This window comes from Lethenteron reissneri, chromosome 37 (assembly GCF_015708825.2).
Source record: "Lethenteron reissneri isolate LAM-NWPU_2019-01 chromosome 37, ASM1570882v1, whole genome shotgun sequence".
NCBI classification, from domain to species: Eukaryota; Metazoa; Chordata; class Hyperoartia; order Petromyzontiformes; family Petromyzontidae; genus Lethenteron; species Lethenteron reissneri.
The window spans coordinates 14,393,745-14,421,285 of NC_083815.1; the positions used below are offsets into that span (position 1 = coordinate 14,393,745).

General features: G+C 50.7%; 1 protein-coding gene across 1 annotated transcript; it reads left to right on the forward strand.

Moving 5' to 3' along the window:
• Positions 1–899: 899 nt before the first annotated feature.
• On the forward strand, positions 900–22,322 carry NME6 (NME/NM23 nucleoside diphosphate kinase 6). Its single transcript, XM_061566821.1, has 6 exons — positions 900–1,125; positions 14,249–14,354; positions 15,523–15,625; positions 17,142–17,181; positions 21,721–21,881; positions 22,107–22,322. Exons 2-6 carry the CDS (start codon positions 14,280–14,282, stop codon positions 22,253–22,255), a joined length of 528 nt encoding a protein of 175 aa, XP_061422805.1. The 5' UTR covers positions 900–1,125; positions 14,249–14,279; the 3' UTR covers positions 22,256–22,322.
• The last annotated feature ends 5,219 nt before the right edge of the window (positions 22,323–27,541 follow it).

Consider the following 27,541-nt stretch of genomic DNA (forward strand, 5'->3'; position numbering starts at 1 on the left):
ACGGCTGCTTGCGTTGTGGCCGAAACGTCGTGAGAATAATTTTATTATGTTTTATTTTTATTATTTTATTACTTCCCTTCTACGTGACTTCACCGAAAGAACCAAGATGATGAATCCCTGCAGTCACGAAAGCTTTAAATCAAAATTTAAATGTAGTATACTTAGAAATGTAATGTAATACAACAGAGAGTCGGATAACATAACAGTCAACACCCTACCTGGTTGATTACGTTCTTCCTGAGAATGCTAAATTTGAGAGAGAGATAAAACACAGAACCAGAGACATATAGACAGACATATAAGCAGACAGATGCCTCGACACAGAGGCGTGGTTTCTCTGTGTGCCTATGTTTTGTCTCTCTCTATGTATCTTTGTGATATATGTCTGCTTATATGTCTGTCTATATGTCTCTGGTTCTGTGTTTTATCTCTCTCTCAAATTTAGCATTCTCAGGAAGAACGTAATCAACCAGGTAGGGTGTTGACTGTTATGTTATCCGACTCTCTGTTGTATTACATTACATTTCTAAGTATACTAGATTTGTGTTTCTATTTCATTTATACCTGATGATGATTGCTTGTGTTGCAATCGAAACGTCGTATGCTCGTATTTAATTTATTATTTTCTCTTTATACGTGACTTTACCGAAAGAACCAAAGAGTGATGATGATTGCTTGTGTTGCAATGGAAACGTCGTATGCTAGTATTTAATTTATTATTTTATTTTTATACGTGACTTTACCGAAAGAACCAAAGAGTAATTCCTGCAGCCACGAAAGCTCCAAATTAAGTTTAATAACAATAGACACCTACGGGGCTATCTGCACACGGATCGTGATGATGATTAATTTAGAGTCACGGAATCGATTCGTAAGAGTTTTCCTCACGTGGAGTCGCTCCGTCGATTCCCGCGGCCTTGGGAACTCGGCGCTGGCGGCCCAAGTGGCTCTGTCTCAGGCCAGCGCCGCTCTTGCGTTGCGACGAGTCCCCGGTCCCCTGGTCCCCGAGTCCATGGATGGGTCCCAGAGTGTCCGGGTCGCCGAGTCTGAGTCCCTCACTCTGAGTTGGTGGCTGCATTGAGCAGCAGCAACACCAACAACAAGGCAGCGCAGAGCGGGCCTGCAGTAAGTGTCGCCTCTGCGCGGATAGTAACACTGGCTACCCAGCACGTGTAGCTCACCACGTACACTCACCACGTGTAACTCACCACGTGTAGCCACCACGTACACTCGCCACGTGTAGCTCACCACGTACACTCACCACGTGTAGCTCACCACGTACACTCACCACGTGTAACTCACCACGTACACTCGCCACGTGTAGCCACCACGTACACTCGCCACGTGTAACTCACCACGTACACTCACCACGTGTAGCTCACCACGTACACTCGCCACGTGTAGCTCACCACGTACACTCGCCACGTGTAGCTCACCACGTACACTCGCCACGTGTAGCTCACCACGTACACTCACCACGTACACTCACCACGTGTAACTCACCACGTACACTCACCACGTGTAGCCACCACGTACACCTCACCACGTGTAACTCACCACGTACACTCACCACGTGTAACTCACCACGTACACTCACCACGTGTAACTCACCACATACACTCACCACGTGTAACTCACCACGTACACTCACCACGTGTAGCTCACCATGTACACTCACCACGTGTAACTCACCACGTACACTCACCACGTGTAGCTCACCATGTACACTCACCACGTGTAACTCACCACGTACACTCACCACGTGTAGCTCACCACGTACTTACTGCGTAAAGCTCACCACGTAGAGTCGATATTGGTGGATGGAGGTGGTTGGTGTTGGCGGTGGTTGTTTGGGTCCGAGTTCAGTGGCGTTGTGCACGTAGTAACCTTGCTTAGCCCTCCATTGCGCGGGCATTGAGAAGAGATCATCAGTGACGAGGGGTGTTGAGAATCGATTGCCGGTTCCAGTGTGATGTGAGTAAGAGGAGGCGGTCGTACCCACACTTTACCCCCCGCACGCGACCTGCTTTCTGATCAACTAACTCGGGGGGTCGGCAACCTGCGTTACTTATTATTTTGGTTGCCGACCCCTGGACTAACTGGTGCAGTAACATCCATACAGCTTTGCTGGCCGGATGAGGGTCAGGGTGTTTAGCATGGTTGGCTACGCACGGTGTGAAAGAAGTTGAACGTACACCTGCTGTTGCGTGGTGTAACGGGGCGGGTTACTGCACAGCGCATAAGGCCTTTGGAAGTTGCCACTTGATTGAGCATGGCTGTGTCGCAAGGAGGAGTTGGGAATGGACGTGCCATTCCACTGCGGCTGCACCACGCCGCCCCTGCTGCAGCAGCACAGCTGGAGAGCGAGGAGTAGCTTAAAGTGGCACCTCAGCCTCAATGTCGACACGAGGCTCGGAGGTGAGAATAACCCTGGTAACCAGGCAGGCACCCCAGTGCCGTCAAGGGCCCCCTTGAATTGCCTCGCTCTACCTGCTGAGCACAGCCTCTGCGTCTGCCGCTGGGTTGGCAAAAATCGTGTTTTGCATTCCCATAATCAACGTTTTTGGGTTTAGATCGCGTTATTTATAAATGTGTCGTAACCCTCCACCACCCGACACGGCCAATCAGTAAAAAAGTGTCACGTTGACAAATACAAATAGTTCACTGCTTTAGCCCACCGGTGTGTTGAAGCCACAACATTTACAATTTGAGTACGACGTTTCGCTGGTAATTGCGGTTTTTAAAATTTATTCAGTATCTCGGCGGTGACAACAAACCGAAACCCGAGGGGGCACCCCTTCACTCGCGCCCTTAAGGTCCCGCTCAGTCACCGACCCATCCTCTGGGCCGGGATCACCCGTGCCACAGCATCGGAGAGGAAGCCTCCCCTTTCCGCCACGCACACCTTCACCCCCGGATGCCGGCGAGGACCTCCCCCCCCCGCCCTAGCCCACCCTGGGCAGCGGCCACTTCCATCGTTCCCTTGCGGCCTCGCGCCCCATTTTCTCTTGGTCCATCTCTACTACCCTTTTCAACAGACTCCTCGCAACATAACATGTCTCCAACGGGGACATCAGGGACCCCTCCAGTCCCTTCTTACGCGCTTTCCACAGCGCCTCTTTCGTCGCTCCTATTACAGCCCACACCCGGTCCCTGTCCTCCCTCCCCACCCCCCGCAGCTCTCCCCACATGACGTCCCGCGTCGTCACCCTTGATAGGGCGAAACGGGCCAGCAACGGCTTACTCCTCCTCCAGACTTCCTGGGCGAAAGGGCACGCCACCATCACATGCGCCGCAGTTTCATCCGCGTTGCAGCCCCTCGGGCACTTGGGGGTATGCGCCATTTGGCGGCTGTACAGGAAACCCCGCGTCTCCAACCTGTCTCGGACAGCCAGCCATGACAGGTCCCGCTGCTCCTTCGTGAGCACTGCTGACATCACATTCCTCCAAATCTTCCCGTGCGTCTCCCTCCTCGCACCGGCCACCTCGTCACAGGCCTCTTCCTTCTCCGCCGCGGCCCGCACCTCCCTGGGGGCCCACCGACCCCCCCACCGGCTCAGGCCGTGCTGCCTGACGTAGCTCCCCACCACGTCGCTAACCCCATTCCCCGGCCAGTCCATAGGGGTGTTCCTTCCTGCCTCAGTCATCCCGAGCCCCCGCAACCGCCACGTCAGTCGGTACCTCATATACCACGCTGCCTTGCCCCGCGGCTCCGCAGAGAAGAACAGCCGCAGCGCATTGCAGACAAAGGTCGATTGCAGGGTATACCCCACATTTGGGGCACCCCTCCCCCCCTTCTGGACCTGCAGACACATCACGGCCCTCCTCACCCTTTCCATCCCTCCCCCCCAAATAAACCTGAAGATCGCCGTGGTCAAGGCCTTAACCTCCCTCCCATCTGGCGGGAACACCTGCGCCAAGTAGTTTAGGGGTGGTAATATTTCTGTTTTAACCACCATAATTCTACCGGCCATCGTGAGCCGCCTCCCAGCCCACTTACCCAGGCAGCCCATTGCCTTCCTCACCCCCTTCTCCCAGTTACCTTCCCCCATCCTATCCCCACCGAAAACCACCCCCAGTAACTTTATCCCCTCTGTTTGTAGACTCAGCTCCGGCGGCCGACCCTCGAAAAGCCTTGGGTCTCCAAAAACCATAAGCTGACTTTTCCCCACACTGACCTTCAATCCGGAGGCCGCGCAGAACCTCCCCATCCCCTCCATTGCCCTCCATACCGATGCCACGTCCCTGCATAGCACGGCCACGTCGTCCATGTACAGGGTCACCTTTCCCTGCTCCTTGCACCCCGGTATTACCACCCCCCCAATCCTCTGATCATTCCTTATCATCTGCGCCAGCGGCTCCATGCACATGACAAATAGCACTGGGGACATCGGGCATCCCTGCCGCACCCCCGATCCCACTGGGATGATCCCGGAGCATTCCCCATTTATCAGGAGCCTAGCCCTGAGCCCCCCATAAAGTCGCTTCACCCACTCCACCAGGGGCCCGCACACCCCCATCCTCTCCATCACCGCCAGCATGAATTCATGAGAGAGGCGGTCGAAGGCCTTGTCCAGGTCCAGGCTTAGGATCCCCAACGGGCACCCCCTCTCTCTCTCGCCTTCAATCGCCTCCCTCAAGACCACCAAAGTGTCCGCGATCCTCCTCCCCGGGACCGCACACGTCTGGTCCGGCCCCACCACCTCTCCCACCACCTTCCCCAGTCGCCCCGCCACCACCCTTGCCACGATCTTATAGTCCGCGTTCAGGAGGGTTATTGGCCTCCAACTTCCCAGGTCCCTACGCTCCCCCTTCCCTTTATAAATCAGTGTCACCAGGCCCTCCTGCATGTCGTCCGGTACCTGCCCTTCCTCCAACGTTTCCCTACAAATTTGCACAACATCCTCCTTCAGGAGTTCCCAGAATTTTATGTAAAAGTCCGCCGGGATCCCGTCCGGGCCTGGGGTCCTGTTCTTGTTCAGCCCCTTCACCGCCCCTTCCACTTCCTCCCATTGTATCCTCTCCCCTAGCGCCTCCGGGTTCTCAACCCTCTTCCCCAATGCTCCCAGCAGCTCCTCCCGCCGCCCCCCATCTATCCCTTTACTTTTATACAATTCCCCATAAAAGTCCTCCGCTACACTAATCATCCCTTCCGTCGTCACCTGTCTACCCCTAGTAGGACTAACCAGCTCCCTCATTTCATTGTCTCCCTCCCTACCCGCCTTAAGGAAAAATCGTGTACACTGCTCCCTATCCTCTGTTGCCCTGACCCTCGCCCTATACACTAATTGCCTAGCCCTCTTTTCCAGGACTGAGGCTACCCTCCCCTTCATCTCCGCTATCCTTTCTGCCACCGGGAACCCTAGCTCCAGCAGCCCATACAACCTTTCTAACCTAGCGTTCCATTGTCTCAACTCCCTACCCACCCCCTTTCTTCTACTGTAACACTGAAAGAACTTCCTGATCCTACACTTTACATGCCCCCACCACTCCACCCTCGTGGGGAAGCACACCTGCAGCGTCCTCCAGTTGGCATACGCTCGCTTGAAATCCTCCACCAACTCCTGCTCCGCCAGCAAGCCTACATTCATCTTCCACACTCCCTTCCCCCTCTCCACCACCCCTGGGATCACAAGCCCCGCCACCACCATTCTATGATCCGAGAGGGGGAAAGGTTCCACCCCCGCGCTGCCCACGTTTACCTTGTCGGAAACGAAGATAAAGTCAATGCGAGACTGTGTTCCCCCACTCTTGTCCGCCCACGTGAAACCTGGCCGCGTGCCGTGCACCCTCCTGAACGTATCCACCATCCCAAAGGTCCCCATCAGCTCCCTCAGTTCCCTGGAAGAGGAATCCAACTTCCTCCTCCCCTTCACCGACACCAGGTCCGCCAGGCCTAACGGGCAATTAAAATCGCCCCCCACGATGACCTGCCTCCTAGTGGCCAGTAGGCCCGCCAGGCTCTCCCACACCTCCTTCCTTTCCATGCACCGTACCGGGGCGTACACGTTTATCAGCCGAAGCTGCACGCCCTGGTAAGTAGCGTCTAGACAGAGAAGCCGACCCGGTATTATTTCCTGGGTCCCTTCTACACTCATTCCCCGTCTTCCTAGGAGGGTGACCACACCTGTGCACCTGCTCTCGTTGCTGCCGGACCAAAAGTACTGTCCCTTCCATCCGTCCAGCAGAGCCTCCGACCCTAGGGTGTAGGGGAGGTGACATTCCTGGAGGAAGATTACATCGCGTCTGGTGAGCTGCAGCCACTGCATGATTGCCCCCCTCCTTCCCTTCCCCTTCATCCCTCTCACATTGACCGATGCTGCGGATATGTCCATGCCGGGGCGTGATTTATCCCGTGTCGGACTCCGGCGCGTGCTCCCTCCTCCTGCCTTTGCCCACCTTCTCCTTAACCGTTTTCCTCCCCTTTGATTTACGGGGCTTTCCCTGGATCAAACGCTCCCCCCCCTCCCCCCACCTCCACCCCGACTCCCCCGAGTCCGGCGCGGATCCTGAAGGGCTCGTGTCTTCCTGGGGGCCAGCTCCTATTAGGACTCTGTCCCGCTTCCTTTTCCTCCCCCCCACTTCCTCCCATGTTTCCTCCGCCTCTTCCTCCATCCGCTGCCCCACCTCGCCCTCCTCACCCGTCACCTCCGACCAGTTCCCCAGCGGCGTTCCCGAGTCCTCCGTGCCGTCTCCCCTTCCCTCCTCCGCCTCCTCCAGTGGTGGTGGTGCTCCCTCCCCCGCCGATCCCCCTCCCTCACCCTCCTCGGGGGGCCGCGGTTCCTCCACCTCCCCTTTCCCTTCCCCTTCACGCTCCCGGCCCGCTTCCCGCCCGGCAGCCTCCGTCGCCTCCTCCACCTGGCCACTCCGCCATGCCCGCGCCCTGTTAGCGTAGGATTCAGGGCAGGTCCTGTACAAATGCCCTCTGCTGCCGCACAGGTTGCAAAGGGCAGGCTCCCCGCACTCCTCGACCGTGTGGTCCAGCGCCCTGCACCTGTAGCAAACGCGCGCCACACACGCTGCCGCCAGGTGCCCCCCCCCCCACACCTCCTGCACAGCTTGGGCTGTCCCGCGTACACCACATAGCCCCTGTTTCCGCCGATGTTCAGAGCACTCGGGACATGCTTCAGTGCCCCCCCCTCCGTCTTCAGACGCACCCTCCACTGCCTGGCCCCCGTCCATATCCCCGCCGCATCCAGCACCCTCTTGCAGCCCGACAGGACCACACAGTGCTGCCGCAGCCACACCTCCACGTCCTGATCATGCAACGCTTCATTATAAAGGAACACGGTCACGACCTTCGTCTCCAGGTCCGATAGCAACCGCGTCCTCATAGACGCCAGCGGCTTCTCCCCCGCCTTCTCCTCGAAACGGGCAAGGAATTTTTGCAGCAGGATGTTGGTGGTGAAGCTCACATCGAATGCCCTCCCCCCCGGCAGGGCAATCAGGCAGTACAAGTCCTCCACCTCCACCTGCAGCATTCCCAGTACAACCGATCTCACGAAGGTCGTCCTGTCCAGGGTGACCCCCTCTTCCACATCTTCCTTAAACTCGACCCGCACGCAGTTGTGCCTCTTGGCCTGCAACGGGGTCAGGCCCGCCCCAGCTCCACCGCGCCACCTCCCCGCTCCCCCGCCGGGCCTCCCCGCACCCACCGGGCCAACCCCCGCAGTCTTCCCCCTCAACTGCCCCCCCCCCGACCCCTGGGCTGCGGGCGCCTCTCCCGCCCCTTCCCCCCCCCTCCGATCGGGGGTACTCCCACCCCCTCCTCCCGGTGCTCCCCCTCGTTCTCCTCCTCGCTCCTCCCTCCCCGCGCTCTCCAACCCCTCCACTCCCCCCACTCTCTTCCCTTGTTGCGCCTCACCCGACGTCACTCCCGCACCAGACGGGCCCGCCCCGCTCCAACGGTCTCTCTCAGCGCCCCGGGCATCTTCCTCAGGCTGCGCCATGCGCCGCATCTCCGTCTCCATCTCCGCGTGTTCGCTGCAGCTGGGTCACTCCTCCCACTGCGCCCGTGACTCACCCACCCTCCGGCAGCAAGGCCACCCCAGACCACCCGGTCTGGGGCCCTCGCACACCCCGGGGTGGCTGGAGAACCCACGGGACGCCGACGAGCCTCGACAGTGTATCAGGGAGAACCGGTTCAGGAACACGTTTCGCTGGTAATTGCAACCAGCATCATCGGGCAATTCGCCAGAATGGTGAGGTTCTCCTGTGTCTCCCGTTCTTATATAGAGCAGCAGCAGGGTGACGTCATCATTAACTCATTAACTCATCAGGTGCCAAGATTCAAGGGGGGAGTGATTGTAATTATATACTAGATTAGTAATCAGGCTATTGTTACGATGCGAGTTGTAGATTAGTAATCATTTGGAATGTGTTTTATTGTGATTATGCTACATTAGTAATCAGTTAGTGGTTGTTTCCCTTATAAGTAATTGTAATGTATCTTATTTAATAATACGCTTCCAGGCCGCACTAAGCCTGTAGCTGTCTGAGCGATTAAAGTTATTTCTGTTTCTCTCAATTTCAATCGATTCTCTAATTAGTCTTTGCCAGTAGTAACTAGTTTTACACAACACTTCCACGTTGTCAAAATCAATTGAGTGTCCCTGTTGGCATGCATGTTCTGCTACTGCCGACAGTTGTGTTTGTGATAGTTTAATATTTCTCTGGTGTTCTTTTAGTCTTACACTAACGTTACGCCCTGTCTGTCCAATATAGCATCTGCCACATACACAATTAATCCGATATACACCTTCTGTTGATAATTTAGATAATTCGTCTTTAGTGCACGTTACTAGTTGTTGAATTTTGTGTACTGTACCAAATCTTACTGTAATGTTTTGCTTTTGCAAAACACGGGCTAATTTATCAGTTACTCCTGAGATAAATGGTATTTTTATTGTTTTAATAATCTGATCGCTTTCAGCAGTGTTGCTTTGCGATCGTGATTTGGCTTTTAGTGCTCTGTTAATTTGAGCATTATTGTAGCCATTCTGTCTTAGTGCTTCTTTAACATGTTTAATCTCTCTCACTAGACTTTCACCATCTGACACTGTTTTAGCCCGATGTATGAGCGTCTTGATAAGAGAGGATTTCTGAGCTGGGTGATGATGCGAATCTGCATTCAGATAGGCATCAGTGTGCGTTGGCTTTCTGTAAACGCTGTGTGTTATTTTACCGTTTGGGCCATGCCCAAGTAAAATATCCAGGAACGGGAGTGTGTTATTCACCTCCATTTCCATGGTGAACTGAATGGCCGGGTTTTGTGCATTGAGATGATTTAGAAAATCGTTAAGTGTATCTTTACCATGTGGCCAGACAACCAAAGTGTCATCCACATATCTAAACCAAAAGGATGGTTTTAATGTGCTCGAGGCAAGTGCTCTGGTTTGTCTAAATCATCTCAATGCACAAAACCCGGCCATTCAGTTCACCATGGAAATGGAGGTGAATAACACACTCCCGTTCCTGGATATTTTACTTGGGCATGGCCCAAACGGTAAAATAACACACAGCGTTTACAGAAAGCCAACGCACACTGATGCCTATCTGAATGCAGATTCGCATCATCACCCAGCTCAGAAATCCTCTCTTATCAAGACGCTCATACATCGGGCTAAAACAGTGTCAGATGGTGAAAGTCTAGTGAGAGAGATTAAACATGTTAAAGAAGCACTAAGACAGAATGGCTACAATAATGCTCAAATTAACAGAGCACTAAAAGCCAAATCACGATCGCAAAGCAACACTGCTGAAAGCGATCAGATTATTAAAACAATAAAAATACCATTTATCTCAGGAGTAACTGATAAATTAGCCCGTGTTTTGCAAAAGCAAAACGTTACAGTAAGATTTGGTACAGTACACAAAATTCAACAACTAGTAACGTGCACTAAAGACGAATTACCTAAATTATCAACAGAAGGTGTATATCGGATTAATTGTGTATGTGGCAGATGCTATATTGGACAGACAGGGCGTAACGTTAGTGTAAGACTAAAAGAACACCAGAGAAATATTAAACTATCACAAACACAACTGTCGGCAGTAGCAGAACATGCATGCCAACAGGGACACTCAATTGATTTTGACAACGTGGAAGTGTTGTGTAAAACTAGTTACTACTGGCAAAGACTAATTAGAGAATCGATTGAAATTGAGAGAAACAGAAATAACTTTAATCGCTCAGACAGCTACAGGCTTAGTGCGGCCTGGAAGCGTATTATTAAATAAGATACATTACAATTACTTATAAGGGAAACAACCACTAACTGATTACTAATGTAGCATAATCACAATAAAACACATTCCAAATGATTACTAATCTACAACTCGCATCGTAACAATAGCCTGATTACTAATCTAGTATATAATTACAATCACTCCCCCCTTGAAGCTTGGCACCTGATGAGTTAATGAGTTAATGATGACGTCACCCTGCTGCTGCTCTATATAAGAACGGGAGACACAGGAGAACCTCACCATTCTGGCGAATTGCCCGATGATGCTGGTTGCAATTACTAGCGAAACGTCGTACTCAAATTGTAAATGTTGTGGCTTCAACACACCGGTGGGCTAAAGCAGTGAACTATTTGTCTTTGTCAACGTGACACTTTTTTACTAATTGGCCGTGTCGGGTGGTGGAGGGTTACGACACATTTATAAATAACGCGATCTAAACCCAAAAACGTTGATTATGAATAACATTGGTCGCGAAAGCCTACGTGTTTTGCATTCCCGTTCACCGAATGGGATATACCGGTAAAATACCGGTTACCAGTTTGCCGTACATGTGTAATGATGCGACATCCGAGACGCAACTTGTAGAGGGTTCCTTGTTTATTTCTCAACACTTTACGGACAGGGTCGCTGAGTAACATACACACTGGGCTACGTATAGCTCCTCCACCCAAACAGCCACATCGGCGACGTACAACTATATACAGTGAGGGAAAAAAGTATTTGATCTCCTGCTGATTTTGTACGTTTGCCCACTGACAAAAAAATGATCAGTCTATAATTTTAATGGTAGGTTTATTTGAACAGTGAGAGACAGAATAACAACAACAAAATCCAGAAAAACGTATGTAAAAAATGTTATAAATTGATTTGCATTTTAATGAGGTAAATAAGTATTTGACCCCTCTGCAAAACATGACTTAGTACTTAGTGGCAAAACCCTTGTTGGCAATCACAGAGGTCAGACGTTTCTTGTAGTTGGCCACCAGGTTTGCACACATCTCAGGAGGAATTTTGTCCCACTCCTCTTTGCAGATCTCCAAGTCATAAAGGTTTCGAGGCTGACGTTTGGCAACTCGAACCTTCAGCTCCCTCCACAGATTTTCTATGCGATTAAGGTCTGGAGACTGGCTAGGCCACTCCAGGACCTTAATGTGCTTCTTCTTGAGCCACTCCTTTGTTTTCTTGGCCATGTGTTTTGGGTCATTGTCATGCTGGAATACCCATCCACGACCTATTTTCAATGCCCTGGCTGAGGGAAGGAGGTTCTCACCCAAGATTTGACGGTACATGGCCCCGTCCATCGTCCCTTTGATGCGGTGAAGTTGTCCTGTCCCCTTAGCAGAAAAACACCCCCAAAGCATACTTTTTCCACCTCCATGTTTGACGGTGGGGATGATGTTCTTGGGGTCATAGGCAGCATTCCTCCTCCAAACACAGTGAGTTGAGTTGATGCCAAAGAGCTCCATTTTGGTCTCATCTGACCACAACACTTTCACCCAGTTGTCATCTGAATCATTCAGATGTTCATTGCCAAACTTCAGATGGGCATGTATATGTGCTTTCTTGAGCAGGGGGACCTTGTGGGTGCTGCAGGATTTCAGTCCTTCACGGCGTAGTGTTACCAACTGTTTTCTTGGTGACTATGGTCCCAGCTGCCTTGAGATCATTGACAAGATCCTCCCGTGTAGTTCTGGGCTGATTCCTCACCGTTCTCATTATCATTGCAACTCCACGAGGTGAGATCTTGCATGGAGCCCCAGGCCGAGGGAGATTGACCTTTTGTGTTTCTTCCATTTGCGAATAATCACACCAACTGTTGTCACCTTCTCACCAAGCTGCTTGGCAATGGTCTTGTAGCCCATTCCAGCCTTGTGTAGGTCTACAATCTTGTCTCTGATATCCTTGGAGAGCTCTTTGGTCTTGGCCATGGTGGAGAGTTTGGAATCTGATTGATTGCTTCTGTGAATAGGTGTCTTTTATACAGGTAACAAGCTGAGATTAGGAGCACTCTCTTTAAGAGTGTCCTCCTAATCTCAGCTCGTTACCTGTATAAAAGACACCTGGGAGCCAGAAATCTTTCTGATTGAGAGGGGGTCAAATACTTATTTCCCTCATTAAAATGCAAATCAATTTATAACATTTTTGACATGCGTTTTTCTGGATTTTGTTGTTATTCTGTCTCTCACTGTTCAAATAAACCTACCATGAAAATTATAGACTGATCATTTCTTCGTCAGTGGGCAAATGTACAAAATCAGCAGGGGATCAAATACTTTTTTCCCTCACTGTAGCTATTACAACGATGAGGACCATACAGCGGATCAGCTATGCAGCAGCGACGACGATGAAGAGATGGTAGCGAAGATGGCGACGGCAGCCAGGACCCGAACCCCCACAACTGCCCCGAACCCGCGGTTGCCTCTTCTTTATATATCACCCAGCGTGGCCAAGCCCCGCCTCTGGCCATGCCCCACCTCTGGCTATGTCCCACGTCTCGAACTCTCCTGCTAGTTCCAGGAGCTTCCCGATTCATCCCAGTTACGCCCCCCTTATGGTTGTCCGTTGTATAGCGCACCCATACCTGTAGTTAGTCCCCATGGTCAACAGATGGCATCCTGTCACTACACATGTATAACAACAACCACTATTCGCCACTTAGTGGCGGTAATGTTACCACGGTCCTTGTGCCAGGCTAGGTGCACTTTAAGGCCACGTGAAGTGTCGAACGCCCGCTGGCAGGGTGTCACGGAACAGGCCCTGCAGGTGCCATGGGTTGACTGACTTAGATGGCTAGCCGATACACCATCTGTGCTCCCTACTATGCCAAGTTGTCACGGTTGGCATATATGTGTAGTGAATGACTCAGAGACACTAAGAGTAGGAGGCACTGTTTATTAACACGGCCTGACAGTTAACAGGACCGCTGACTGGCGACGCCAAGGTGGTGAAGATGGAGACGACGGTGAAGACTCCAGCAGCACGATGGGATCCCAATCCAAACTACAGCCCCGATGTCCCCTCCAGGGGACCCTCTTATACTGTCTGCGTGACCTGGCTCCACCTCCGGCCATGCCCCCTTCTGGAACCTACTAGCGGGTTCTCGATGTGCCACTTCCGTGACCCTTCCCCTAGATCCCTCTCTGGTATATCACCTGGCCTGCTGTCAGTCAGGGCTGCTGTAAGCTGCAGATCCCCTTCCCTGCCAGCAGCCAGCACTATACTGCTACGTGACTGATTCTGTAACTTTTCACGTATACATGTCTAGCAACAAACATAGCATGTTTACATTTTTAAGTGAGAAACAGATTGTAATGGTTTGCACATTTGACTTGCAATCCAGAGGTCACTGGTTCAATTCTATCTCCCGGCACAGACGTTGAAACACTTGGGCATTTCGCTGTTTCTCCCCCATAGTTTGCTTGACCTGTTGTCAAGATTTCTTCGCCGATACCTTGCTTATGATCTAGTCTAATGTGATTGAACTCGAGATGGTCTCGTGACAATAAATCAATACCTCTTTAATATTCAAAACCACAATCTTTCAACAACAACAAAAACCGTCTCTCTTAACAAGTCAAAAGCGATGCGACATCTTCCAGCCCCTGCTGACATCACGTGCAAGTTTTCAACACTGCTAACAGAAAAATGTATACACCACGGTCATTTAATTGACAAGTTGTGTGTGATGGAGTAAAGTGTGGGTATGCCTATAGTTTTCCAAGCTATCTGGTTAGCATGGAAGAGCAGGCAAATACCCCTCTAGAGCTCCCTCCACTGCTAGCGGTGGAGGGAGCATCACATTGCCGGCTTGCACCTTTACTTGAGTATTGAGGACACATTTACTTGGGCTGCCATGCGGTTTGTATGTTCGCCTGGTTCCTAACTTTCGCAAATGGTCATCGATTCTAAAAATGGTTTCCGAGTAGGGCCTTGCACGCTAATGCAGTAGCCTAGGACTCGGGGATCTTCCGCTAAGCAAACTCTGCCGGTGCGTCTGCAGGGTGGCGGTGGCGCGTGGTGCAGGCCGCGTCATGGCGGGCCGAGGCCTGCAACTCACGCTGGCACTCCTGAAACCAGACGCGTTGGCGCACGGCATTGCCTGGGAGGTTGGTGAACAAACCTACAATTGTGTGGCCCTGGCACTTAACAGCACGATAACATTGAGCCCTTTTTCCATATTAACGCAAAACCTTGCTTGAATTGGAGAATCTGTCGACTTCGGACTATGGTTGCTACGCGATTTTTGGATGTGTATGCTTTTTTAAATGATGCAATAGCTGTCATAGAGAATGCATTCAAGATGGGGCTAATGTAATGAAAGCAAAGGGAGACAAATTAGTGGAGAAATGAAAACGCAAAGATGCCAAAGAATACATAGAACTCTGTAAAATGATTCCGAAAATGATGAAGAAATAATCGGAGAACACAGCACATTAAATAAATGAAAATGTCATACAGAGCAAGCAATGAGAACTTGAAAGCAGTAAAATTGAGGTTGATTATAATTGGCATCCACCAGATGCGACCAACCGGTCAATTAAACCATGTTGTACACTGGATAATGAAGAGAATCGCACATCACATGGCAAGCCTTCTGTACAAGAATTTAACTGGAATGGTACAGGATGATAGACATACAAATAATTTTATTGGTTTTCATTTGGGTCAATAACCAAATTAAACTAAACCGTTTATTTTATCAGGTAAAGCCCACTGAACTGTATAGCTCTTTTTTAGAAGTGACTTGGCCATAATTTATAGCTCGAAGTGGCTTATCTGGATATTTATAGCAGCCAAATACTCTAAATGCATGCTTCGAAATGTGAAGGGAAAAACCGGGGGACCCGTGTAAAAAAACACGACCACAGGGAGAACATGAAAACTCCAAATATACAGGCATCATGGTAGGGATCGAATCTACGGGACCCTATAAACCAGGCGAGGTAGTAAAAATCTAGCCACCGTGGCGCCCACGGTGGTGAGATGTTAAATGACCTTCAATAATCATGACATCGCAAGCCTTGTAGGTTTATGCCTGAATAGTGCTTGGATGGACAATGGCCATGCATAACAGGTAATATTGGCTGCTGCGAGGCTACATTATTTGTCAGCAGAGGACAGTGTAGCAAAGTCCATTGCTGTGTTGTACTTTGCTCCCATGTCTATGCTCCACACCTTCAACCCGCACTGATGGATGCGATGAAGTATGGTCAAATAATCCACATGACATGGGCAGGCCTGTCTAATGGTTGTATGTGTGTACTGTGTTTTGAGGCTGTGCACCAGGACGTTTTAAAGAACAAGTTTTTAATAGTGAAATCCAAAGAGTTAAAATTGAAGAGAAGGGATTCGGAGTGCTTCTATGCAGCGCATAAGGGTGAGTGACTGTTATCTCTGTGTTTCAAGCACTATTTGAAATATTAACATTATCACCCTAGTTTATACAGGTGTAACGGGTTCCGGAGGCACTTGTAGAGGTAACTTCTTTATTACAATACAACACTCCAACAGTCCAACTCTCCAACAGTCCAACTCTCCAACAGTCCTGATACTCTGTTACAGCCTAGGTACAGAGCCTAGGTACACAGCCTAGATACTCTACTCTGGCTACGCTCTGGAACTCGCCCTCACAAGGTCGTAGAGTCGGGAGTTCCAGAGTCCCACCACTGGCTCTCACAGCATCCCAGGGTCTTCAGATGGCTGGTCGTGGGTCTTGGGTCTTGAGTTACAACTGGCCCTGATCGTCCAGGAAGCTCCGCTTATATGCCCAGTCCCCAACGAGGGGTGGGGCCGTGTGCGCCCCCAGATATCCCACAGAGCACACACAGCCCCCCCCCCCCCCCCCTTTGGCGGCGCCAAGGGGATTAAGCGCCTGGGAACTCAACGCCTGACGCCAAGAGGCTTAAGCGTCTGACCCGCCTGAGAACCCACACCTGGCGCCAAGGGGATTAAGCGCCTGGCCCTCCCAGGGACCCAGAGCCCCCAGCAGCCCCTCCCTTCTTATGTCACTACACAGGTAAGCATACTTATACTGTTTATCAAGTCTATGACCAACATTTGTTTGTATTGCACACTTGTATTGATCGTGGTATTGCAATTGGAGAGCTATGTGATAAAGAACGATCACTGATATTTGAAGCCAACAGGGACATGAAGATGTTCATTACTTTATTATTAATTCGCTTGGTTGATTACCCATGAAAGCCTCACTGAGCCTCAAGACTAATCTTCAGTATGGTCCTGCCGAGTTCTTCGCTGGAGGGGGGCGATGTTGCTACGTGTCATCTCAATTGAGTTATATACAGGTCATTTTTCAGCAATGCCAGTTGCATGGGTATGATCTTCAGTCATGTGAGGAAACCAGAGAATTTGGAGGAAACCAATGCAGAACAGCGGGAGAGAACATACAAACGGCACACAGACACTATGAAGAACAATGAGAGAGAACATACAAACTCCACACACACACACTCTGCAGAACAGTGGGAGAGAACATACACACTCTACACAGGTGCCCGAGTCGGAAGTTAAACCCAGGCCCCTTCTTGCTGCAATGTGTAAATAGCTGTTAGAAAGGTGGTGTACCTTTTGCCCATAAAGGACCTCTTAGTGGCAGTTATAGTGCGTGAACAAATCCTTTCTTGCAAGTTCATTGCAAGTTTATCAAAATGTGCTTCTGTTAAAATGTTCCTCATGCTTCCTAATGGCAGTTAGAACAACATTATTTCTGAGCCTGTTGAAGTTTTTTTCAGCTTAACGAAGCCTGACCTAAGTTAGAACCAATGGAACTCAACGTCTATACAGCATTCCCATGAACGTATTTGTTCGTCATTGTTTAATGTATATGGTTCGTTTTTTTTCTTTATAAGGATTTATTTTTTTGTCCTTTTCAGGGAGATTCTTTTTTCAACGATTGGTGGAGTTTATGGCAAGGTGAGTAGAAACACAAATGCTGTACATGAATGCGTTTACAGCCATTACAATTTTACTCAACTCGTGCAGATGCATTTTGCATTTATGCTTGGAGTGCAAGCTTTGCAGCTGTAGGTCTGAATGAGGATACAGAATAATAAGTTACGATAAAGATTGAGTTGCAGAGGGAAAGTATTTTTGTTCATACCAAGTGGGATTCGAGGTTATAAACATTTTGCATATTTAATGTAGATTTTTTTAAATATATTGAATATGTCTTAAATATATTGCCGAAAATCAAATATCTATAACTTATTAAATACAGCATGTGATATTTAACTACACGTGGTTTGTGCCCGCCAGACGAGAGCAATCGATTGCAGACACTATTCAACCAGATTGAACATGCACAGTATAGAATAACCGTATTTTCCCGCATATAGCCGGCATACACATACAGTAGAACCTCGGAGATCGAAAGCACCAGAACTCGAACAAATCGGTGTTCGAACGATATTTCCGAACATTTTTTGCCCCGGAAACCGAACGAAATTCGGAGGTCGAATGGGCAATCGCGACTTGAAAGATCCTGTACGGCTGAGACGCGTATGGCCAGCGTGCATGATTGCTTGCCCAGACAAAGGTTTTACCACCTCCTCACCACCTTCCACTCAAGCCATCAACTCTCCTTACTACAGGTAAAGTGAAGTTCAATGATCACTTATTTCATTGATTCCATTTATTTATTTGTTGTGTTGCTTGTATTTTTTTATGATTTTATTCAAGTCATTACTGTAAACTTCGTGTAAAAATGCTTTATAATGAGAGATTGCTTGTGTCTGGAACCAATTAATGTCATTTACATTAATTGTTATGGGGAAAATTAATTAGGTGTTCGAACAAATCAGTGTTTGAATGGCCTTCTGAAACGAATTAAGTTCGATCTCCGAGATACCACTGTATAACCCGCAGATGCATATACCCCGCAAAAATAGCATTTTGTGTAAAACATTTCAGATAGCCCGCACCTCCATATATCCCGCATGCATTCATATCTTTAACGTCGTTACCGCAGCTTAATTCCATCATATTAATACGAAGTTTACATTTGTAATACATTCCACTATCAATTGTTAACATTACAATCATAACGTGCACAAAGAAATCAAACTAACCGGAAACGAGTGAACTTAAAACAGTGATTAAGTAACAAAAGTAAATATCCAATAAATAACACATAACTGGTAGATAAGTACAGTTTTAGCACTGGTAGATTGCGCACTGTGCAGATAATAGTGGCACTTCGGTAACGCCGTTGCCTCGCACCCCCTACCTCTCCCTCCAGCTCCCCCGTCCCCAGTAAACAAATTGCGCCCACTTCAAACATTCTCGTTTTATTGTACAAACAATTAGAATAATTTAAAACGTGATGACATGTGTAATTTTAGTGTGAGTGGTTTATTCAGCAGTGCTTTAGTCAAAGGTAAGTGTTGCATAGTGGATAGTCCTACCATGAAATTTTTTTACGAGTTACGACACGTTACACGTGTAAAATATTCTTGGGATAGCCCGCACCTCCATATACCCCGCAGGGTCTTGTTTTGTTTGTAAAAAGTGGTATACCCCGCGGGTTATATGCGGGAAAATACGGTACTCCACGTTTTATATATTGGCTATTTAACAGGCACAAGCAGTAAGATATTGACAACATTGAAATGCAGCATATTTATACATTCTAGATTTGAAGTTTTCGTGACTGCAAGGATTCATACTCTTTGGTTTTTTCGGTAGTCACGTAGGTGAAAATAAAGTAAAAATGTTTTCATTTTTATTGTTTTCACCTACGTGACTTTACCGAAAAAAAACAAAGAGTATATTTATACATGTTTGTTATTTGAAAACGTTAAATACCTCTTTTATTATTTATGTTGGTGATAATTGAGGATGTACCAAAATATTATTGTCCAGTATCAGACACGTTTCTGTCACTTGATGCGGGTTCGGTTTGTGCGATTTTGCGTATATGCGGAAAACCCATTTCCACCCAGAATTTGCTCCATGGGTTTGAATTTACTCCAATACTCTTATGCGGACGATGTAGGACAACATTGTGTGTGTCATATGCGGTCTATAATACGCAATTTCGCTTTGTGCATCCCCTTTTTGGAATGTGTACTGCGTAAAGCGAGAGAAACTGGTATAAACAATCAAACTTACCAACATAAAATAGAACTTATAATAAATTTGCCACTGAGTAGGCAAACGAGTATTTGTCAGAAATGCATATTATATAATTACATAAAAATGTCACTGCTTCATGATTTCTGAACCTTATTTAAATGGAGATGATAGGGAGAAATAACATGAGGATGCAGTTGGATAAAATGAGGTGGTGAGCAAAGGAAAGAGATGTAAATAGTGGCAGCGTTTTGTATCATGGAGGGAAATGTAATGGTAATTATAAATAAGTGGGATGATTAGTCTCTGGGAAATCGCACACAGCCTCAGGATTCGTAAGTTTAAAGCTGTTAAATCATAAAAAGGTTAAATATAATATATACCCCAGATAAAGTACATTTAGACCAAATGTGTATGCATGGTCATTCTACTGCTGGATGAACTGCCTAAGCATCCACCTTCGGTGATGTCACAATGCAAAAATCGTGTAAACCAGCTCCTGCTATTCTCACATCTGCTCCACACTCCACCTGTTTTGTACATTTGTGTGTATCTATGTATATGCATATTATTGGTATTGGTTAAACAGTTATAGTTGTGTCCATTGGCTATGTTGGATAACTGGCTTTCTGACACCATTATGAGATACAGCTGCACTTATTTCTTGATTATGAAGTGGATCAGATGATCATAAAAAGCAATGCACTCCATCATTTTTTTATATATACACTTGTAATGTGACAAAGGGCTGTGATTATTTTTAGAGTATACATCTAAAACTGCATATCTGAATTTTCATGTAATTAGATTGCATTGAAGTCAGCTTACTCGGAGGAACCAATAAGTCAGTGTTTGTCATTTTGTTATTTTCCTAGCTGCTCATCTACTTCCCCATTAGTAACAATTCCACAGTTATGGGACAATCACATAGGTGGACAACCACAGTTAATGTCCCCAAAATATGATCACCAAAATATATTCATTTAGCAAATCCCAAAGGTGTCTGTCTTGGCCATGGTTAGGGAATCTCACGATTTTGAGTATCGATGCTCGAAAAAGCCAATATAATTCCTTGGGAATTGGGGTAATCCAGGAATACGTGTAACTACATTACATTAGTCAATCAGCAAAACTAAATATTCGTGCATTCTATACCTACAAATAAAAATGAAACACTTTGCACGTTTGAAACACTTTGAAACACTTTGCACGTTTGCAAGTTAAATGAAGCGTGGATGTATTCTTTATAGAAATACGCTGATAGATTGTGATTGGATTTCACTTGAGCAAACTGCAGTGAGAAATGTGCCACCTGGTTTCATTAATTTAAATTTGCTTTACCGTTCGGTGATGCCTTTACAAGGTGCCCTTTGTGCACAGTATTGGGCTGCCTTTTTACTACCCTAGGTACTGTATGGGCAGCCCTCGGCTTACGAGCATAATTAGTTCCTGAGACCCGTTTGTAAGTCGGAACACAATTATGCACTATTTAAATGCCCATATGATCAATGTTATTAAATGTGTTACAGTTCAACAAGAAGGGAAGCATTGTTAAATATTGTAAATTTGCATGTAACACGTTTTAAATCAATGTTATTTTTATTTTATGGAAGCTGGTTCGTAAGTATGGGTGTTCATAAGTCAGGTGTTTGTAAGTTGAGAACTGCCTGTGTTCTGTGTTTATGGTTCTAAACCTGTGATTTGCAGATCACCAGTGGTCTTCAAGGCCATGTGTGTTAAGTGGCCCGTAGAATTTTTGTAAAATACCACGTAGTTTTATTGTATAGTGATCCAAAACATTTTCTTGAAGGTTGACTGGTCCATGGGTCCAGAAGGTTAAGAAGCAGTGCTTATGTCATATTTCTAATTTTTCGTCTTGCAAAAATGAATATTTATTCAATTAAATGTACAAACCTTTTCTATAAATTAGTGAATTAAGCATGATAAATAAGAAGAGGTTTTACCCTCTGGCAATAAAATAGGTGTTAAGATTTTCAGACTTCAAATAGATACCACAAGTAGGTGTAGTTAATTCAGACTTGATTCCTTGAACATCATAACACCTTTTTATTTCGATTTAAAGCTTTCGTGACTGCAGGGATTCATCTTCTTAGTTCTTTCGGTAAAGTCACGTAGAAGGGAAGTAATAAAATAATAAAAATAAAACATAATAAAATAAAATAACCTTTTTATTGTCACAAGGATAGAACTTCTCTTCTTTTTAATACTTTGATAATGGAAAAAAGGTCCCATAGATAAGCATGATACGTTTTTTATTACAAGCATTTCATTTTTCACATTCTAGACAGGTGTTGAAATTGGGCCAACAATGTATGCTAGATGATGTCAGCACGCAGCCTGTCTGATGGTGTTGTACGGTAGTGGGCCGATACGGGTGTACGTCCTGGCACACCACGATGCGGTGCGAGCCTGGCGGGAGCTCATGGGACCCACGAAGGTGTTCCGTGCCGTCCACACCGCTCCAGAAAGCATCCGTGCATGCTATGGCCTCACCGACACGCGCAACACCACCCACGGCTCCGGTACAGCCATAAGGGCTATGTTTAACTATAATGCTCCATTTTTCACGTTGCTGTATACATGCTCATTTCAGGTTTGTTTTAGTTACTGTGTATTAAATCCTATTATATTGTTCAGTTTTTAATTGTACAGTTTCAACAGGTTGAGATGTTAATGATGCAATATAAAATGAAATTATTAATTTGTTGCATTTTCGTTTTAAACAATCGTTTACTCTGATTCAACAGATTCTTCTGCATCAGCGCTTCAAGAGATTTCTTTTTTCTTTCCGGAGTTTGATGTGGCCTGCTGGTTTAACACGTGGGAACCAGCATTTCGAGCAGGATGCGTTTCTTACCATCCGAAATTGTGTGTACACCTGCCGTTACATGCTTAATGTGCACCATATGGACTGGTACCACACTTGACTCTTGTCATTAAATATTTCATCTTATAGAGATCAATCTGTTTTTTAAAGATACTGTGAAGGTATTCATATCTATGGAGTTTTTTTTACCAATATCCCAAATTTCTGAAAAATAAGAATAGGTTTTACCCTTTCTGGCAATAAAACAGGTGTTCACATGTTCAAACACCACATAGATAGCTTTTTCAAGGCATCACGTCTGCATTAACCACACATACTTGTGCAAAATATGCAAACAAACATGCTCTGATCATTTTTAACACGTAGGTTTTCGTGACCAATATCATCCATCGTAGAGGTTGTTTTGGGTTAGATCGCGTAAATATATACATGTGTCATTGAAACCCGCCACCACCCAACAAAGCCAACTAGTAAGTTTCAAATTTCATTTATTAGGTATAGCCCTGTGAGCCATGCGGCTCTTGAGTCGGGTGCAACCGCAACAAACAAAATATGAACAAAGAACATCTTAAAGCGACGACGCGCAACAGTAACATCCTGGATAAACCAGCAAATCTTTCAGAAAAAAAACCCACCATATTGCAACGCTGTGTGCAAAAATCCCAGTGTGATGCAAGTCAAACAATAACAACCATAAGACAATTTAGATTAAAGTTATCAGGTCAACTCTGCACTTCTGCAAGAAACATGGCTTAACCATATGTTTTCAAAATCACCAAAATAAAGCTATAAAAACAATGTAACAACAGTAATCATAGGAACTGAGATTCAAATTTAACAATAAACGATATACATAACATGTACGACCAAACTTGCAGCCATAGCTGGCAGCATGACACTCCCAGTGTATGATGTGAGTGTGAGTCAGTGGTAGTGTGAGTGAGTGTATGATGTGTAAGTGAGTCAGCGTATGATGAGTGAATCCGTGTATGATGAGTGAATGGGTCAGTGTTGTGTGAGTGAGTGAATGATGTGTGAGTGAGTTAGCATATGATGAGTGAGTCAGTGTAAGATGAGTGTATCACGGCATGCTCCCCGCCATCACGGCCTCCTCCATGCCATCACGGCCTTCTCCACGCCATCACGGCCTCCCCGCCATCACGGCCTCCCCGCCATCACGGCCTCCTCCACGCCATCACGGCCTCCTCCACGCCATCACGGCCTCCACACCATCACGGCCTCCTCCCCGCCATCACGGCCTCCTCCACGCCATCACGGCCTCCACGCCATCACGGCCTCCACACCATCACGGCCTCCTCCCCGCCATCACGGTCTCCTCCACGCCATCACGGCCTCCTCCACGGCATCACGGCCTCCTTCACGCCATCACGACCTCCACACCATCACGGCCTCCCCGCCATCACGGCCTCCTCCACGCCATCACGGCCTCCTCCACGCCATCACGGCCTCCACACCATCACGGCCTCCTCCCCGCCATCACGGCCTCCTCCACGCCATCACGGCCTCCTCCACGCCATCACGGCCTCCTTCCCCGCCGTCACGGCCTCCTCCCCCGCCATCACGGCCTCCTCCCCCGCCATCACGGCCGCCTCCCCGCCATCACGGCCTCCACGCCATCACGGCCTCCTCCACGCCATCACGGCCTCCTCCCCCGCCATCACGACCTCCACGCCATCACGGCCTCCTTCCCCGCCATCACGGCCTCCTCCACTCCATCACGACCTCCACACCATCACGGCCTCCTCCCCGCCATCACGACCTCCACGCCATCACGGCCTCCTGCACGCCATCACGGCCTCCTCCCCCGCCATCACGGCCTCCTCCACGCCATCACGGCCTCCTCCCCCGCCATCACGGCCTCCCCGCCATCACAGCCTCCTCCACGCCATCACGGCCTCCTCCACGCCATCACGGCCTCCTCCACGCCATCACAACCTCCACACCATCACGGCCTCCTCCACGCCATCACGGCCTCCTCCACGCCATCACGGCCTCCTCCCCCGCCATCACGGCCTCCCCGCCATCACAGCCTCCTCCACGCCATCACGGCCTCCTCCACGCCATCACGGCCTCCTCCACGCCATCACGGCCTCCTCCCCCGCCATCACGGCCTCCTCCCCCGCCATCACGGCCTCCACGCCATCACGGCCTCCTCCACGCCATCACGGCCTCCTCCACGCCATCACGGCCTCCTCCCCCGCCATCACGGCCTCCCCGCCATCACGACCTCCACGCCATCACGGCCTCCTCCCCCGCCGTCACGGCCTCCTCCCCCGCCATCACGGCCTCCTCCCCCGCCATCACGGCCTCCCCGCCATCACGGCCTCCACGCCATCACGGCCTCCTCCACGCCATCACGGCCTCCTCCCCCGCCATCACGGCCTCCCCGCCATCACGACCTCCACGCCATCACGGCCTCCTCCCCCGCCGTCACGGCCTCCTTCCCCGCCATCACGGCCTCCTCCACTCCATCACGACCTCCACACCATCACGGCCTCCTCCCCGCCATCACGACCTCCTCCACGCCATCACGGCCTCCTGCACGCCATCACGGCCTCCTCCCCCGCCATCACGGCCTCCCCGCCATCACAGCCTCCTCCACGCCATCACGGCCTCCTCCACGCTATCACGGCCTCCTCCACGCCATCACGACCTCCACACCATCACGGCCTCCTCCACGCCATCACGACCTCCTCCCCCGCCATCACGGCCTCCCCGCCATCACGGCTTCCTCCCCGCCATCACGACCTCCTCCACGCCATCACGGCCTCCTCCCCCGCCGTCATGACCTCCTCCCCGCCATCACGGCCTCCTCCACGCTATCACGGCCTCCTCCCCCGCCGTCACGGCCTCCTCCCCCGCCATCACGGCCTCCTCCACGCCATCACGACCTCCACACCATCACGGCCTCCTCCCCGCCATCATGACCTCCTCCACGCCATCACGGCCTCCTCCACGCCATCACGGCCTCCTCCACCCCATCACGGCCTCCTTCACGCCATCACGGCCTCCTCCACGCCATCACGGCCTCCTCCACGCCATCACGGCCTCCTCCCCCGCCATCATGGCCTCCCCGCCATCACGGCCTCCTCCACGCCATCACGGCCTCCTCCACGCCATCACGGCCTCCTCCCCCGCCATCACGGCCTCCCCGCCATCACGACCTCCTCCACGCCATCACGGCCTCCTCCCCCGCCGTCACGGCCTCCTCCCCCGCCATCACGGCCTCCTCCACGCCATCACGACCTCCACACCATCACGGCCTCCTCCCCGCCATCACGACCTCCTCCCCCGCCATCACGGCCTCCCCGCCATCACAGCCTCCTCCACGCCATCACGGCCTCCTCCACGCTATCACGGCCTCCACACCATCACGGCCTCCTCCCCGCCATCACGACCTCCTCCACGCCATCACGGCCTCCTCCACGCCATCACGACCTCCACACCATCACGGCCTCCTCCACGCCATCACGGCCTCCTCCCCCGCCATCACGGCCTCCCCGCCATCACAGCCTCCTCCACGCCATCACGGCCTCCTCCACGCTATCACGGCCTCCTCCACGCCATCACGACCTCCACACCATCACGGCCTCCTCCACGCCATCACGACCTCCACGCCATCACGACCTCCATGCCATCACGGCCTCCTCCCCGCCATCACGACTTCCTCCACGCCATCACGGCCTCCTCCCCCGCCGTCACGACCTCCTCCCCGCCATCACGGCCTCCTCCCCGCCATCACGACCTCCACGCTATCACGGCCTCCTCCCCCGCCGTCACGACCTCCACGCCATCACGGCCTCCTCCCCGCCATCACGGCCTCCTCCACGCTATCACGGCCTCCTCCCCCGCCGTCACGGCCTCCTCCCCCGCCATCACGGCCTCCTCCACGCCATCACGACCTCCACACCATCACGGCCTCCTCCCCGCCATCACGACCTCCTCCATGCCATCACGGCCTCCTCCCCGCCATCACGACCTCCTCCACGCCATCACGACCTCCACACCATCACGGCCTCCTCCCCGCCATCACGGCCTCCTCCCCGCCATCACGACCTCCTCCACGCCATCACGGCCTCCTCCACGCCATCACGGCCTCCTCCCCGCCATCACGGCCTCCTCCACGCCATCACGGCCTCCTCCACGCCATCACGGCCTCCACACCATCACGGCCTCCTCCCCGCCATCACGGCCTCCTCCACGCCATCACGGCCTCCTCCACGCTATCACGGCCTCCCCGCCATCACAGCTTCCTCCACGCCATCACGGCCTCCTCCACGCCATCACGGCCTCCTCCACGCCATCACGACCTCCACACCATCACGGCCTCCTCCACGCCATCACGACCTCCTCCACGCCATCACGACCTCCCCGCCATCACGGCTTCCTCCCCGCCATCACGACCTCCTCCACGCCATCACGGCCTCCTCCCCCGCCGTCACGACCTCCACGCCATCACGGCCTCCTCCCCGCCATCACGGCCTCCTCCACGCTATCACGGCCTCCTCCCCCGCCGTCACGGCCTCCTCCCCCGCCATCACGGCCTCCTCCACGCCATCACGACCTCCACACCATCACGGCCTCCTCCCCGCCATCACGACCTCCTCCACGCCATCACGGCCTCCTCCACGCCATCACGGCCTCCTCCACGCCATCACGGCCTCCTTCACGCCATCACGGCCTCCTCCCCGCCATCACGGCCTCCTCCCCGCCATCACGGCCTCCTTCACGCCATCACGGCCTCCTCCACCCCATCACGGCCTCCTCCACCCCATCACGGCCTCCTCCCCGCCATCACGGCCTCCTCCACGCCATCACGGCCTCCTCCACGCCATCACGGCCTCCACACCATCACGGCCTCCTCCCCACCATCACGGCCTCCGCCACGCCATCACGGCCTCCTCCACGCCATCACGGCCTCCTCCACGCCATCACGACCTCCACACCATCACGGCCTCCTCCCCGCCATCACGGCCTCCTCCACGCCATCACGGCCTCCTCCCCCGCCATCACGGCCTCCCCGCCATCACAGCCTCCTCCACGCCATCACGGCCTCCTCCACGCCATCACGGCCTCCTCCACGCCATCACGGCCTCCTCCCCCGCCATCACGGCCTCTCCGCCATCACGGCCTCCTCCACGCCATCACAGCCTCCTCCACGCCATCACGGCCTCCTCCCCCGCCATCACGGCCTCCCCGCCATCACGACCTCCTCCACGCCATCACGGCCTCCTCCCGCCATCACGGCCTCCTCCACGCCATCACGGCCTCCTCCCCCGCCGCCATCACGGCCTCTCCGCCATCACGGCCTCCTCCACGCCATCACAGCCTCCT